Source organism: Hakea prostrata, chromosome 4 (assembly GCF_041222555.1).
Source record: "Hakea prostrata isolate BN-2017 chromosome 4, UWA_Hpros_2, whole genome shotgun sequence".
In the NCBI taxonomy this organism is placed as follows: domain Eukaryota; kingdom Viridiplantae; phylum Streptophyta; class Magnoliopsida; order Proteales; family Proteaceae; genus Hakea; species Hakea prostrata.
The window spans coordinates 47842508-47857762 of record NC_142603.1 but is presented as its reverse complement, the minus strand read 5'-3'; the positions used below and the strand labels follow the sequence as shown (position 1 = coordinate 47857762).

General features: G+C 35.8%; 1 protein-coding gene across 3 annotated transcripts; it reads left to right on the top strand.

Moving 5' to 3' along the window:
• The first annotated feature begins 5936 nt into the window (after window positions 1–5936).
• On the top strand, window positions 5937–13861 carry LOC149019228 (autophagy-related protein 18a-like). 3 transcript variants are annotated; one of them, XM_089153265.1, is made up of 5 exons: window positions 5937–6010; window positions 6199–7061; window positions 12003–12198; window positions 12586–12712; window positions 13484–13861. In XM_089153265.1, exons 2-5 carry the CDS (start codon window positions 6210–6212, stop codon window positions 13572–13574), a joined length of 1266 nt encoding a protein of 421 aa, XP_089009391.1. In that variant the 5' UTR covers window positions 5937–6010; window positions 6199–6209; the 3' UTR covers window positions 13575–13861. The 3 variants fall into 3 exon arrangements, with proteins under 3 accessions (XP_089009391.1, XP_089009390.1, XP_089009389.1); XM_089153264.1 differs by having other exon boundaries at window positions 5972–6036; XM_089153263.1 differs by lacking the exon at window positions 5937–6010 and having other exon boundaries at window positions 6045–7061.
• Window positions 13862–15255: the final 1394 nt, after the last annotated feature.

The window sequence follows — 15255 nt, the reverse complement described above, 5'->3', positions numbered from 1 at the left end:
GGTTTGGTTTTGTATAAAGGGGCATTACTATAGAAGAAGACTTTCAATATTTTTTTTATTTTTCATTTTTTATTTCAACAAGAGAGGGCCTTCAGCAAACAGGTAAAGGAAACGATTTTGTGCGAAGGAGGAACGCATGAATTTACTTCTTCTTCTGAATGCTCTATGATTAATCTGGGATAACTGCAATTATGATATTCATTATCATAAATTAAAGAATTCTTGGGAAATGGCAAGAATTGCTTCAATTTTAACAGAAGAGTATATGAACAATCCTACAAAAAAAATAAAGTGTATAATGGGTTGGTTTTTTGAATGATGCTTTTAAGACCCATGTTGGTTGTGATGGAATAATGAAAGATCATTTGGCCAGATTTATTTTGTTTTTATAAAGGATGTGGAGAACAATCGGCAACTGTGGCAGAGTCAATGGCAATAAGGTCACCACTACTACGGGCACAAGATTTGGGGCTATCAAATATTATCGTTGAAGGAGACAATTAAGAAGTTGTAGATTTTTTTGTTCATCCTCAAAGGAAACCATATTGGAAAATAAAGCCCATTATACACTATAGTAGAGCTTTAGCAAATGGTTTCGATTTTGGCCATAAATATTACTTAGATGCTTTAGGTTGTAAACAAACTCATAGTTTTAAATTTAAATAAACTACTATTCTCTCAGAAAACAATAGGATATTTTAGAAAATTTAAAAATACATCAAGATGTTTCTAGTCATCACTTAACCTCTTTATTATTATTATTATTTTATTAATACAATTATATTCAAACAATATGTTTACAGGTTTTCAGCTGCACACATAGCAGCACAGGCTTGTTTTAATCAAGGTTTAAAGTGTCGGTATCGAGTATCGTATTCGTCAGGTGATTTTAAGATACGTATTGTCCTGTATTGAGTATTGTATCACTCTGGCTAATGTATTTTAGTGTAATTCAATGGAGAGACGTATCGAGATGTATCACATCGGTAGGGTCAAATATGGATACGTATCGACTAATATCATATGGTATCGTAGGATACTTTAAACCTTGGTTGTAATGCAATTTTCATAGTCACAGAAGTAAATATTAGGAAGCTGATCATCTCCTCCAATTACCTACCCCCCTCAGCCAACGCCTCAATGGAGATGATACACATGTTGATTGGGCCGCCGAAGCAATTATACCCCACATTTTCTCCTTGTCCTCTGCTTTGTCTTCCATTATGTTAGCAGAACTGCAAACTCTCTAGCAGATTACTTAGGCTGCGTTTGTTTGCTGGAATATAGGTGGGGTGGGAAAATTATGGAAAAAAGCAAAAATTTTCTACTTTTCTTAAAATTGTATATTGTTTGGTTGCTTGGGGTGGAAAAGTGAGAGACAAGCTTTCTTGAATCAAGAAAACTTGTCTGGTGAGGTGGCAGCCCAACTTCCCACCCCAAGGCTTTTTAAAAAAAACCCACAAATTTCATGGGATTTTGTAGAAAAGTTTGGAAAAGCAAAAAGTATAACCACCATTATCACTTTTCCACAAAATCTTTTCATTTCCTTTCTTTCTCCCTCACCCCATTACACATGTGGCCTACATATTTTTTTATCCACCCCTTTTTTTTCCACCCACCTTTGCAAACAAACGCATCCTTAGTTTCTAGGGCTTCAAATTTTAAAATCTCAAAAGTTTGGGGGCCTTCGCCTCCCCTGCTGTTTTTCATAAATACTCCTGTGTAATTGGGGCAAGAATATTCTTTCCTTGTTGAATTTTTTTTTAATATTTCATAAAACTTTTCCATTCCAAAAAATAAATAAAATTATTCCATGGTAGCAGTAGCGGTAGGGGTGTCAATTTGCAATCTGCACCATTAAATTGAATTGAACCGCTCCAAATCGAATCTTAATGGGTTATGTTTGGGCTGAGAGAAGCAAAGCCAAACCATTTGGATTGGTTCGGGCTGGTCCATATGCGGCCCTGTTAGCCCGTCAGTGCTACTAAAATATAGTTTTGGAGAGTTTCAGTAGACTAGTTGTACTAAGCCCGTTAGCTCTTTTTCCTGAAGAGGTATTGGTTTTCTACTAAAATATAGTTTTAGAGATATAATTTTCTATTCAATAGGATCCACATTTAGGAAACATCCATAGGTTGAGTTTTGTTTAAGAGTTCTCTGATATATTTAAAGTTTGACTTACACATATAGTACCATAAAAATACATTTTGCTTCAAATGTTTTCTACTTTTTGCTCAAAATTTATTGTTAAGAATGAATACAATATTTTGCAAATGAGCAATAACGGTTTGATAACGGATTAGTAATAGTGTCAAAATTGCCCCAGTTTCAAATTCAAACTGTTAGCCAACCCGAACCAAACAAAAACCATTATTTTGCAAAAAAGTAGTATTTGGGCTTGATGTTTTTCAGCCTGAAACCGTTAAGCCCAAACCGAAACTGTCCCAAACCGTGCCGTTGTCAACTGGTCGGGTCTAATCAGCTCGGACCAAAAAGATTAGACCTTCTATGACTTATTTAATAATTGGTTCGGGGCCATGTTGGGCATTATCAGTCTTGGGCCATAATTGAACTACTTTAACTCGGTCTTAACCTAACTTTGCTTAATCGGACTGCCAACCAAACTTAATCAAGCTATGAGAGAAAATTTCTTACGTTTTGAGGTATTCTACAAGTTTCTTATTTCAAGATTGATCTCTTGTGACTGCTGTAAGATCTTGCGATGAATCTAAATTTTAGATTTCTCCAAAATATGATTTGTTATTATTTTGAATCTTCTAACCGTTTTAAAATCTCAAGTTTCTAATCAAAATATAAAGTCTTATTATAATAAAGATCCATAAGCTTTTCATATTTATGGTTAATTTTTAAAAGCTTTTAATGTTAATTGTTTTAATTTTCAAATGAGACGTAAGTAACTAACAGTGTGTCATTGATTGTAATTAGTCATGATTATCTACAAAGCAAAGCTCAATAATGTGGTATTTCTTCAACTATTTAATAATGTATCTTGTTAGTGTAGTATAATGGTGAAAACTTTATAATACCGTGGAGATCTAGGTTCAATTTTCAATAAGCAATTTATAATTTTTTGAGCAAATTGTACTAGCACCCAAAATAAAAGTTCAGAATGGGGAAGCACCAATGCTTTTTCGCCAAATATATTGTGTGGACTCTTATAAAACCCATTAGGATCCCACTTATGAATTATTTTATTATATTAAGAAATACGCCTACATATATTTGAATAAAATAGATAAATTAATAATAATTGTATTTTTTTTCAACAAGATATAGGTAAATTAAAGCATCAGTTAAAAAAAATACACGTGACTTTAACCCTAAAAATTTTGCAAACAAAAATAAAATTTAGGTAAGAGATGCAAACCAATGGTAGTTAGTTACCTTACAATTATAAACATTTTATTTACAATATAAAATCACAGAATAAAAATTACAAAAGAAATACAAAAACAAAGAATATAAAATCAAATAAAGAATAACATAAAAAATAAATAAATTGAAAATGAGAAAGAGAACCTAATTGTGCAGAAGATTTTTTCCCAAATTTTCCTTAATCCGCACTTATAGAATAAATAAAAAGAAAGAATTTGGTCCAAGTGGTAAGCAGCTTGGTCCGCTTAGGGCCTGTTTGGTGTGAAATCTCTGGATTCATGAATCTGAGAATTATACCCGTTTGGTTGTAAAAATCTCTAGATTCATGAAATCTAGAGATTCACCTTTTTACACTAAAAACGTGAATATGTAGATTTATGGGTACGGGGTGAAATCTAGAGATTTCAAAAAAGCTATACATTTGTACATTTACAAAAATCACATCGATCAAATAGTTTTTTAGGATGAATTTACAAATTTCATTCCATAACCCAACATCTAATTTTATAAATTATAACTCCATAGATTTGAAATCTTCAGACTCATGTAACCAAACAGGCCCTTAGAAATGTTCCGGTATCGAAACCTTGTGGATGCAAAAAATTCCCGCTGGGAGACTCACCCACCACAGCCAGGTGTCGCCAGGTGTGCGACCCGGGTCGAATACCGGATTAGTCAAGACAAAGCCTTGAAAACCGAGGTTGGCAACCAAGAAAAAGAAAGAAACCCAAGAGAATAAATAGGGATTGAGAAGTTAGTTTTCATTAGAAATGGCATTTTGAATATTTAATAATAAATGTTTTTTTAAAAATTTCCCTTAACCCATGTTTATAGAAAGAGAATAAATAGGAAGAAAAGATGCGAGAGAGAAGAGAGGGGAGAATAAATAGGGATGGAGGATTTATTTTTTAAATAGGGATGACATTTATACCCATTATTTTACCTTTAAAATTTGTTTTCAAATTGGGGGGGGGGGGAATAGTGATATTTCATATGGGAAAAGAGAAAAAAGTTGAAAAAATGAATGAAATTAATATAAAAAATGAAAACGCTAAGCAAATAATAAAAAAATTTAAAAATCCGGGGCCCCCTGGCTCCTTAGTGGGTCCACCCCTGCAGTGACAACCCACTTTATGTTTTAAAAACATAGAGACCTCAAAATTGGATTTTTATTCGATATGTTTGTCAAATTTATCACAAAAAACAGTTAAATTACTGTTTATTTTAAAAAATATTTTTATAATAAATAGTGTCTGAAAAGTTTTCAGTGATAAATTAGACAAATATATATAAGAAAAATCCAATTTTGAGGTCTGTGTGCTTTTTAAATATAGTGTCAGTGCTTTTAAAACTTCCATGAGGTGCCAGTGGAGTTTGCTCTAATTTTTTTTATTTAATTATAACCGTTTTTATAATCGGACCAATCAATACTGGATTAAATAGAAAATTACAGACTGATTTATTTAATTGTGACCGTTCTTATAAGTGCGAGTTAGTTTTTATCATACCAGTTCGGCTCAAATTTTATGGTTCAAGGTCAAACTTGACATCTCTACATTATGGGTGTGATTGCTATAAAATCTGCGATTTTTCTGATCTAGGTCAAAATTGATATAAAATTTGAATAAAAAAAAAAAGACGTAATTAAATAAATGTTTTAAAAAATATAAATATTATAGTTTTCAAAGTTAGGAGATACTTATGAAATGTACTCTTTTTACTTATAATTTAGAATACAAATATTCAGAAAATAAATTTAGTGGCAAGGACCACAAAATTTGTGGTTGAAAAAAATGGATATTTATTTATTTTTCGGACGAAAGAATATTTATTAGATAAACAATGAGAATATTCTACGTGAAGATATTTTTTTCGAAAAATAAAATTCCTTTAACATTGAATTTTTTGAAGTACATTATCGATAAAATGCAGTCTTCTCAAGATGCCAAACAAGCCCCAAATGATACCAACTCCAACACGCGTCGACGCCACATTCCCACTTCGTCCCGTCAGCCGTCATGTTCCTTGGCGCGGACTCAAAGAATTACAATTACCAAAAGAAACTCAAAGAATAACAACTAAAACTCTTTCTATTTTTATTATAAAAATTAAAAAATTAGAAAGTAAAAGGTTCGGTTCGCATGCACGAAATTCCATCCTTTATTTTTGAGATAAATATAAATAAATAGTTGTGTAAATAAATCTAACCGTTAAATCTGTTGAATTAAATCTGAACCATTTATAAAGAATGATTCAGATTTTATTTTATTATATTTAATAGTAAAATTTTTATGGCCATTCAGTCAAACAATTTAGACGATCCTTCAGGCTTCAGGCATATCTTTTATTTATTTATTTAGTAATATGAAATCCTATCCTTTCAAGTCTTCTGTAAGCGTGAAAACGCCGCAATGTAACTTACATAAATACCCTCAAAGAAAACGAAATATAATGCTTTCCTTAATCCTTACACATTATCCATCTTCGTCAGTAGGAAGGACGCAATCGTAATTTACCCTTGCTGAAGATGACGATATGACAGCTCTTTTGTTGAGTCCGTCTCCAAGGCAAAACCTTCTGCGTTTTTATCTCCTTCGTTGAGTCTGAAATCAAGGTAAACTCTGTGTGTACATTTTCAAGGTAAACTCTGAGTTTTCATCTTTCTATAAATATATTCGTGTTTGGTTATTGAATCTTCCATAAGTTCCGTAACAGATTTCTTCATGGCAGCTCTTTCTGCCCCTTCGTGGCCGCTACCAGAACCAAAACCTAACCCTAATTCGAATTTTCTCGGTGCTTCAGACGAGCATGCCATGATTCCGGACGATTCTGAGGTTGCAGCGGAGCCTCCTTTCGCTGTGGAACAACAACGAAGACGTGAAACTGAAGAACACATCGATGATGATGCTGATGCAGATGAAGATGTGGAAGCTTCTTCCAATTTTGACAATCTTTCTGCTACTTCTATGAGTTCAAACCCTAGCGTCAACCTGAATCCCCGTGAAAATTTGTCTCATTCGCCTTCGTCCGTCCCTGCGCTCCTTCACATCTCCTTCAATCAAGATCATGGATGTTTTGCTGCGGGAACAGCTAATGGATTCCGGATCTATAATTGCGATCCATTTCGTGAAATTTTTAGGAGAGATTTCGATCATGGAGGTGGTATTGGTGTTGTGGAGATGCTCTTTAGATGTAATATTCTTGCACTAGTGGGGGGCGGACCTGATCCGCAGTACCCAATCAACAAGGTTATGATTTGGGACGATCATCAGAGTCGCTGCATAGGCGAGTTGTCATTTAGATCTGAGGTTCGCGCAGTACGCCTTCGGCGTGATCGTATAATTGTGGTTTTGGAACAGAAGATATTTGTGTACAATTTCGCGGACCTGAAGCTTTTGCACCAAATTGAGACAATTGCCAATCCCAAAGGGCTTTGTGCGGTGTCACAGGTGTCTGGTTCACTTGTCTTGGTATGCCCTGGGCTGCAGAAGGGTCAGGTTCGGGTTGAGCATTATGCGTCCAAGAGAACAAAGTTCATCACGGCCCATGATTCGAGGATCGCTTGTTTCGCACTCACGCAGGACGGTAAGTTGCTAGCTACTGCCAGCACTAAAGGCACTCTTGTTCGGATTTTCAATACGATGGATGGTTCTCTTATTCAAGAGGTATGTAGCAGTTTATTGGTTTATCTGTCTTTTTATCGGAAAAAACTGGCATTGGTAATTGATATCTGGTATTATTGATTTGTTTTCCCAATGTTCGTTTTTGTATTTATCGTTAGTGGTTCTGCCATGCAACCACCTTGAACTTCAATTATACATCAATTCGAAAGTATAAACGATTTGGGAAACAATTTGTAATGCATCTTTTTAAAGAGTTTTCATTACCGAAAAGAAATAGAAGAAACTTTTTGGTGTTAATGGAAGCTTTTTTTTTTTTAATATAATTTTGGTTGCGGGAGGTCCTTTTCTTTGTAGTTGGGCCCCCAGGGGGAGTTGAACTCATGGCCTTTTCTTTTCAAGTTTTTGATATTGCCAAATTGAACAACCCTCTTAGGGACAAAGTTGATTAGAGGGATAGGAAAAGAAGAAAGCAGAATGGTTTTAACAAAAACACTGGCTCCAACATTACCAATTAGACAAAAGCTAGTTTGAAACAGAGACTACATCCTGAAAAGATATGAAACAATTGTTCTCTAAAAAGCAAGCAGAAGCTCTGTCGATATTTTTGTTGAGCTTATGATCCGAAAGATCACTTGAGGCTCCTTTACTTTTATATTCGAAAGTTCCATTTAGAGATCCAAACTTTAGTATGTGACCATTGCTTGATGAGTCACCGAAACTACTGATAACTGCTCCCAAGATATGAAATTTCTTCATGAAATCTGATGATAATTCATAGGAAAAGAAAAAGAATAAGCAATTCCATATGATTGTAAGAAAATCAACTTCTACTTGTTTTTAGTGAAATCTGTGCTCTTTTCTTCTTCTTTGTTTTTTCCTTTGGAGGGGGTGGGGGTTGGGGGTGATGAGGGAGGGGATCCTGCTTTTTCAAGGCAAACATCAAGAGAATAACTGGCATTGGTATTTTGACTGGGAGGATGGCTAAAGCAGTGGTCTTTATCCTTGAAAGTTCTCTGTAGTTACTAAATTAAAATTTAAACGACTGGTGTTGTACAATCTGAGTCTCTTCTTGCATGTACTTCCATTCCTGGGTTAGATCTCTATTACTGAAAATTGCCAGTCTTTAAAGAAAGTAACAGGACATTGCCTTGGGTATGTAGGATTCTTTGTGGCTCCGACTAATACCTAAAGTGTTGCTGCTTGTTTTCATTTATTTGGCCATATAATCTCCATTCGGTATTCTTTGGGTATAGAATGCTCTTCCTCAATTTTGAGCTTGTGATGCTTGATTTCTCACTATACTTTTGGTTGTTACATTTTGAGTACTGTATACTAGTTGATGGTGTATACTAGTGATGCATGGTTACATTAGTTGTGTGGCTAGTACCTATAAACACAAAATCTGCATCAATGGATCAACAAATCCTTGATGATTAGAATGCAGCCCATTATTCTTTGGGTCTGAATTGCTTGAGATATTCCACCTTAAAAAATGATGCAGGCACTGTTATCAAGGACTACCTAGGTGATGAGCTGTTTTTTTAACATACAGCCGCTTTATTGCCTAGGCTCTGCCATTTGGTTATCTTCTGCACTATGTTGCTGCCTAGGCACTAAAGAATTTACTTTTTTGACATTATGTACTTAAATATTCTTTTTGGAATTTTTTAGAACATCAAATTTTATTATGGAAAACCATAATATGAATATGATAGTTATTCATTTTGGATTTGGGAATCATTAGAAGGAGAATTATTCGGAATAGTGTGATTTATTAATTTACTGGTTCAATCGAAAAAGCAGTAAAAAAAAGTGAACAAATTAAATTCCGATTCCTATTCGAGAATTATTTGTTTACTTAAAAAATATATGGTTAAAAAAATGGATGTTTTAGTCGAACAACAAGCTAACAATGGTATATATTGTAGATCACATCATGCATATATTTTTTCCCATATGACATTATTCTCTCCATACTTCAATTTTCATATTTATAATCTTATATTAGATCATAATCCTATGTTATAATGGTACTACATTATGTTGCTAATTGCATTTTATATTTATATCATGATGATATGAGCTTTTTTGTGTGTGTGTGTGTGTGTGTGTGTGATAATCTTTCATAATAATGGTTCTTTAATATTTGTTTAGCTTATGGTAAGACTATGCCAATTTTTGGTATAATATTTGTGCCACATAGAATACTTGTATAAAAAGAATGCTTCTCAATTGCTTTGGTCACCATTTGCCGCCTGGGCACCTAAGCGATGCCCCAACAACTTTGGTCGCGTTGTTGCCTTGACAACCTTGGATGTAGTCTTGCTGCATATCCTCTGTCAAGGAAATGATATAGTGCAGAGGAGCAATGAAATGCCAGGGATTTTCCTTTAGGTATCTAACTAAATCAGTATCATGTATTAAGGAAGACTGGAGTGTATATCTGGCTGAGTACAATGTTACTCCAGTAGTTTTTTTTTTGGACAGGAGCTTTTCTATATGGGGAGGGGAATATTATTAATATAGGTGCCGCCAGTAGTTGACTGATTGACAATCAATGTTGTAGGAAGCATAATTTAAAATATAAACATGCAAACTCAAACGTGCATCTTCTTTTTTGGGCCACATTCTTATTTCCAATCCTTGTTGGTTGGCAAATTCTGTGCCATACGAAAGATTTGATTGTTTTTTAAAATTAGTTTGCTGCAATGAATTATTTAGGGGTGGTGTTGATAAATTTAGAACCTTATGGTTATGGGGACCAATATTGTTTTGAATTTTCTCATTTTAGAATTGGAGATATGATTACTTGAAATATTTTGCATTATCATGACGATCACCATGTGGAAGTTCTACATTCTAGGTTAATTATTTCCCTGGAGAAATTTTAAGCGTTTGCTTTGATAAACCCTGTGATATTACTGCATATGTTCGTGCTCTCTCACATCATGTCAGCACATGCATTGTACTTGATGCAATCTGATATGTAACTGTTGGATTTCAAGCCTCTCTCTCTCTCTCACACACACACACAACAAAAGAAAAAACTAATTTTATGATCTATGTAGTCAAATTGTGGGTTTTGACAGCCTTGCACCATATTATAATGCTGACTTGAACTCTATCGAGTCTTCTTGATGGGTTTAGGAATTAAAGAACCAAAGTAGAGGCTTTCCTCCCCCCCCCCCCCCCCCAACACACACACTTACCAAACAGGTCCTATCTAACCCAAGAAGTTGGAAGATTAAGCAGACTGTGTATCTTTATTTTTTATTTATTATTCTATAGGGGCATTAAATTGATGAACCATACGATGAAATTATGGGAGAGAATAATTGAAACCCGTTTGAGACACTTAACTATAGTTACGGAGAACCAATTTGGGTTTATACCGAGAAGATCTACAACGGAGGTGATTTACCTAATTAGGAGACTTATGGAAAGGTATAGAGAATGTAGGAAAGACTTTCATATGGTATTTATTGACCTAGAAAAAACTTATGATAGAGTCCCTAGAGCGTTAATTTGGCAAGTACTAGAGAAAAGAAGTGTTGCAAATAAATATGTAGCTATAGTTAAGGATATGTATGATGGTTCGGTGACTAGTGTTGGAACAGTGGGGGGACAAAGTAATGAATTCCCGATAACAGTTGGGCTACATCAAGGGTCAGCCCATATCTATTTGCACTGGTAATGGATGAATTAACCAAAGACATTTAAGATGAGGTCCCCTGGTGTATGCTTTTTGCAGATAATATTGTGCTGATTGATGAGACCCAAGTGGGGATTAATACTAAATTAGAATCATGGAGAGTAGCTTTGGAATCAAAAGGCTTTAAACTTAGTAGATCGAAGATAGAGTATCTAGTTTGTAACTTTAGTCATAATCAGGCAGATGATGAGGTGGTGATACTTGACGATAAAGAGATTCTTCATAGTGATTGTTTTAGGTACCTAGGTTCAATCACAAATAAAAGAGGTGATTTAGAGGATGAGGTTTCCCAAAGAATTAAAATAGGGTGGATGAAGTGGAGAGGTGTGTTCAGGGTCTTATGTGATTGGCGTATGCCATTAAAGCTTAAAGGAAAATTTTATAGGACCGTTGTTCGACCAGCTATGATGTACGGTGCAGAGTGTTGGGCTATTAAAAAGAATCATATAGATAAACTCAGTGTAGCAGAAATGAGGATGCTAAGATGGATGATTGGCAAAACTAGGATGTATAAGATAAGAAATGATCATATTAGAGTTGGTTTGGGAGTTGCTCCCATAAATGATAAGCTTCGAGAAAGTCATTTGAGGTGGCACGACCACGTTCAACGGAGACCTATAAATGCCCCTGTACGGAGAAGTGATATAATCCATATTGAAGGAACTAGAAGAGCTAGGGGTAGACCTAAGATAACCTTAGGAGAAGTGGTGAGAAAGGATATGTATAGCTTAGGCCTTGTATCTAGCATGACCTCGAACAAAACTGATTGGAGGGCAAGAATCCATGTAGCCGACCCCATTTAGTTGGGACAAGGCTTATTGTTGTTGTTGTTGTTGTTGTATTCTACACCATCAGATTTGCATAATTTACTTTTCCATCAGCCTATGGTAGAAACTTGTCAACCGTTGGTCATTGTCACCCTCATGGTACAATAGGACATTGTTCTAAATGGTTTACTTTGTAGATAAGAGCCAACTCTTAGGAGATCTCTGGAATCTTGTAGAGTACTTGAAACTTTTCAACTTCCTAGTATACACTTGATGATGAACAAGAAGGGGAGCATATACAACATTTAGAGGCTGTTTTTTGGAAATTCATTTCTTGGAGGCTCTATAGACGTTGGATAGATAATTGTGACAGGTTCTTTCAGTTTATATCTGGTGTTGGTATAAATTTTCTTTGGGAGTTTGTACTTCAAATGTTGGTTTTCGTCATTTGGTATATTTTTTCATGCTTTCTGGGCCTTGTCATTCACTGGATATATGATGCAGGTGCGTAGGGGTGCTGATAGGGCAGAGATCTACAGCCTGGCTTTCTCTTCCTCTGCAGAGTGGCTTGCTGTGTCAAGTGACAAGGGCACTGTTCATGTCTTCAATCTCAAGGTTCCAGGAAATGATAATACACACATTGTATCTGGTTCCAATAATGCTGCTGCATCAGGTGGTTCATCACTTTCTTTCATTAAAGGTAACATTTTTTCTTGCTAAAGTGTTCTAATGTAATAAAAAGATGCATTAAGTGCTTCTGTTGGAATGGTATTGCCAACCTGTTTCCTTTCTAACTGGTTAAGAGTCATATATCTCTTTTTGACTGGTTAGAGTCGTTAGACATCCCCCCTCCCCCACAAAAAAAAAAAAAAAAAAAAAAAAAGAAGAAGAAGAAAACACGCATGCACTCCCTTTCAGGGTGGGTAATCAGCTTGTGGGGATGTGGTTTATAAATTTTATATAATTGATATTTCTTACTTTAAAGTGCTGAAGAATCGATTCTGATTCTTTTTGCCCCTTCTGTCGGAACAAGAAAACAATGAGGGCTGTAAGTTATTCTAAACTCTGGTTGGTTTTATAACTGCAGGGGTGTTACCCAAGTATTTTAGCTCAGAATGGTCAGTTGCGCAGTTTCGCCTACATGAAGGTTCTCAGTACATTGTTGCTTTTGGCCATCAAAAGAATACAGTCATTGTACTTGGCATGGATGGAAGGTGAGGCTTTAAAATTTTCAAATCATGGCTAGTGAAGCCTAGGTAGTGTCCGGGGGAGCTTGCCTGGAAATTAACTTGGTATCCTTGTTACACCCATGGAACTAACAAGTGTAGCATAGAAATAGCATAGAATTTGGCATATGCAAAATAGACATCTAAGGATGTCATCCTGTCTACCATTGTGTGGTAGGTTGGCGTTATCATCCTCCATGTGGCTCGAATCTGATAGTGGGCTCATCATGCCTTGCCAATTCATATGGCATTCCTAGGATCAATAATTCAGAGCTATTTTTGTTATCCATTTTAATGGTTGTCCTCTTATTTGATCTTCGGAGTTACAAATATGAATGACTGATCTTACATTTTGATGAGATTATTCATTTTGAGGTCAATGTTGGCAACAGAAGGCTAGCGTTCAAGTGGTAAACCATGTACAAGTATCAATGGGTTTTAAAAAGGAAAAAAAATTTGGAACAGGTAGTTCCCAGGTAATCCAAATTGAACTGGACCTACTGGAGTTCCAACACTGATACAGGAATCCTTGCGTGGGCAAACAATGAGGACAAATTTGTACTTTGCCCATATCCATACTTATGTGACTGTGTCAGAGTTTATTGATTTTGATTTTATTTACTTTTTTTTTCTACTTCTTCTGGATATACTTGATCTCAAGAGTGACTTACGATTGGAAGCTTATTTTTACAAAGTTGTACTCTGTGCTTACTGTGTGGAAATTGAGTAATTTGATGGTTTGTGATTGTATGTGTGCAGCTTCTATCGATGTCAGTTTGATCCAGTGGTCGGTGGTGAGATGACTCAACTGGAGTATTACAACTTCTTGAAGTCAGAAGACACATTCTAAAGCAAAGCCAGAGCTGAAGGCACGTCTTCTTTTTTTAATTTTGGCAAGCTTGTCTACGTTTTATGATGTCATCTTGGGGAATTTCTTTTTGGACCAAATAAATTGTAAATATCTTAGTTGAAATGGCTTCTGTAGATAGTACCTGTGAATATTGGCCAACCAAAAAGAAGTTAAAAACGAAAAAAAAAAGAAGGGGCTAGTAGTAAGTATTTATTATTTATAAAGGACATGCTTGTATATTGTTTGTATGGACCTTGTTTATTCTGATTAGCCATTGGTTTTCTTTAGCCGCATTGGTTATCTGATGATAAATTATTGCCCGTCGCACTATAGTTTACTTATTAAAGATACTTTGTTTTTTATGAAATTACTAAAATTTCCTCCACTTGTGATGATGTGAAGAAACCATTACAATTAAGAAACCAAATGGATAATACTATGAAACATTAATTATATCAATGTATTTTTGTCAGTTTAGATTCTAAAAAAAATGTGAGATTTTGATGAAATCAGGTCAATAGGAAAAAGAAAAGAAAAATATGAACTACACCCTTCAGCCTCTTATTTCCTTTCCATTGTTCTTAGGGAAATTTTTCTTGGCCACTCTGAGAGGTTCATCCAACATGGAAGAGATGAAAAAAATACCAGAACCATTTTTAGAACTTGCTTTCTTTTATGAATCCCCAATATCACATTCCATGGTAAAAGAACTCACTTGATCCTTCGAAACAGATAACACTTTCTTGCCCTTAGAGTTGGCGCTAGGTGAAACATTAAGCCCCCCAAGGCCCCCATGTCCACTTGCAGACATTCCCAAAAATTTTGATGCAACAAGAGAAACTCAATTTGGCTAGCACATTTTTAGAACTTCTTAACAGAGGAAGATCAAAATCCAAAGTTCGCCTAGCCGCATTTTGTACTCCCAAAAATAGTTATCCGAGCGAACATGCAAGCCACAACGTGAACACATTAACCTCATTTCACAAAGCAACTCATGCACGCTTGATTCTTCGCCAGAAAGTGAAAGAATCACTGTTGAACGAGCCACATGATTTGAAAAGATAAACATCACTTTTTCTCTACCGAATCAATAGGTAGCCCCACATTAGCAAACCTAAAGTTGGACATCTAACACAAGCTCACCTCCTTGAGTGCCTCAGAGATGAGATCAGACCCTCGGCAATCACTAGGGATATCATGCACTTGTAACAGGAACACACAACCCCAAAACGAAAAAAAACCCACGGAAAGAAGGAGGTGCCGAAAATCACCTGAGTGGTAAAACTTCAGTCCGAGAAGGAGAGAACGCAAAACTCAAATTAACAACGGCAACCGCGGGAAGAAGAGAAACACGCAGGCACGAAACCACAAGAAACCACGGCGACGGAGAAGAAAAAACCGAAAAAACACACAGAAGCGAAGAAGAGATGAACGAACGATAGCCAAAGGCGACCAAAGATGCCCCCCCGAGCCAAGGAACGGAATGCGACCAAGAACGCCGGCGAGAGAGAAGAAGAAGGCGGGAGAACGGGGATACCACAAGAAAGACCCGGGGATATATTAAAAAAAAAACAACACAAAACCCCACGGCCGCCACATAGTAAAAGGGGGAGGGAGGAAGTCAAAAACCAAGGCAAAGACGAGATATGTTTAAACGCGGGGCGCCCGGCGGGGCGGCCAC

Bases quoted from the DNA above. Each gene is read 5' to 3' on its own strand.
- LOC149019228 (XM_089153263.1), top strand. From the start codon at position 6,120: ATGGCAGCTCTTTCTGCCCCTTCGTGGCCGCTACCAGAACCAAAACCT. The intron at 7,062-12,002 runs GTATGTAGCAGT...TATATGATGCAG, and splicing joins ATGGTTCTCTTATTCAAGAG to GTGCGTAGGGGTGCTGATAG. The intron at 12,199-12,585 runs GTAACATTTTTT...TTATAACTGCAG, and splicing joins ATCACTTTCTTTCATTAAAG to GGGTGTTACCCAAGTATTTT.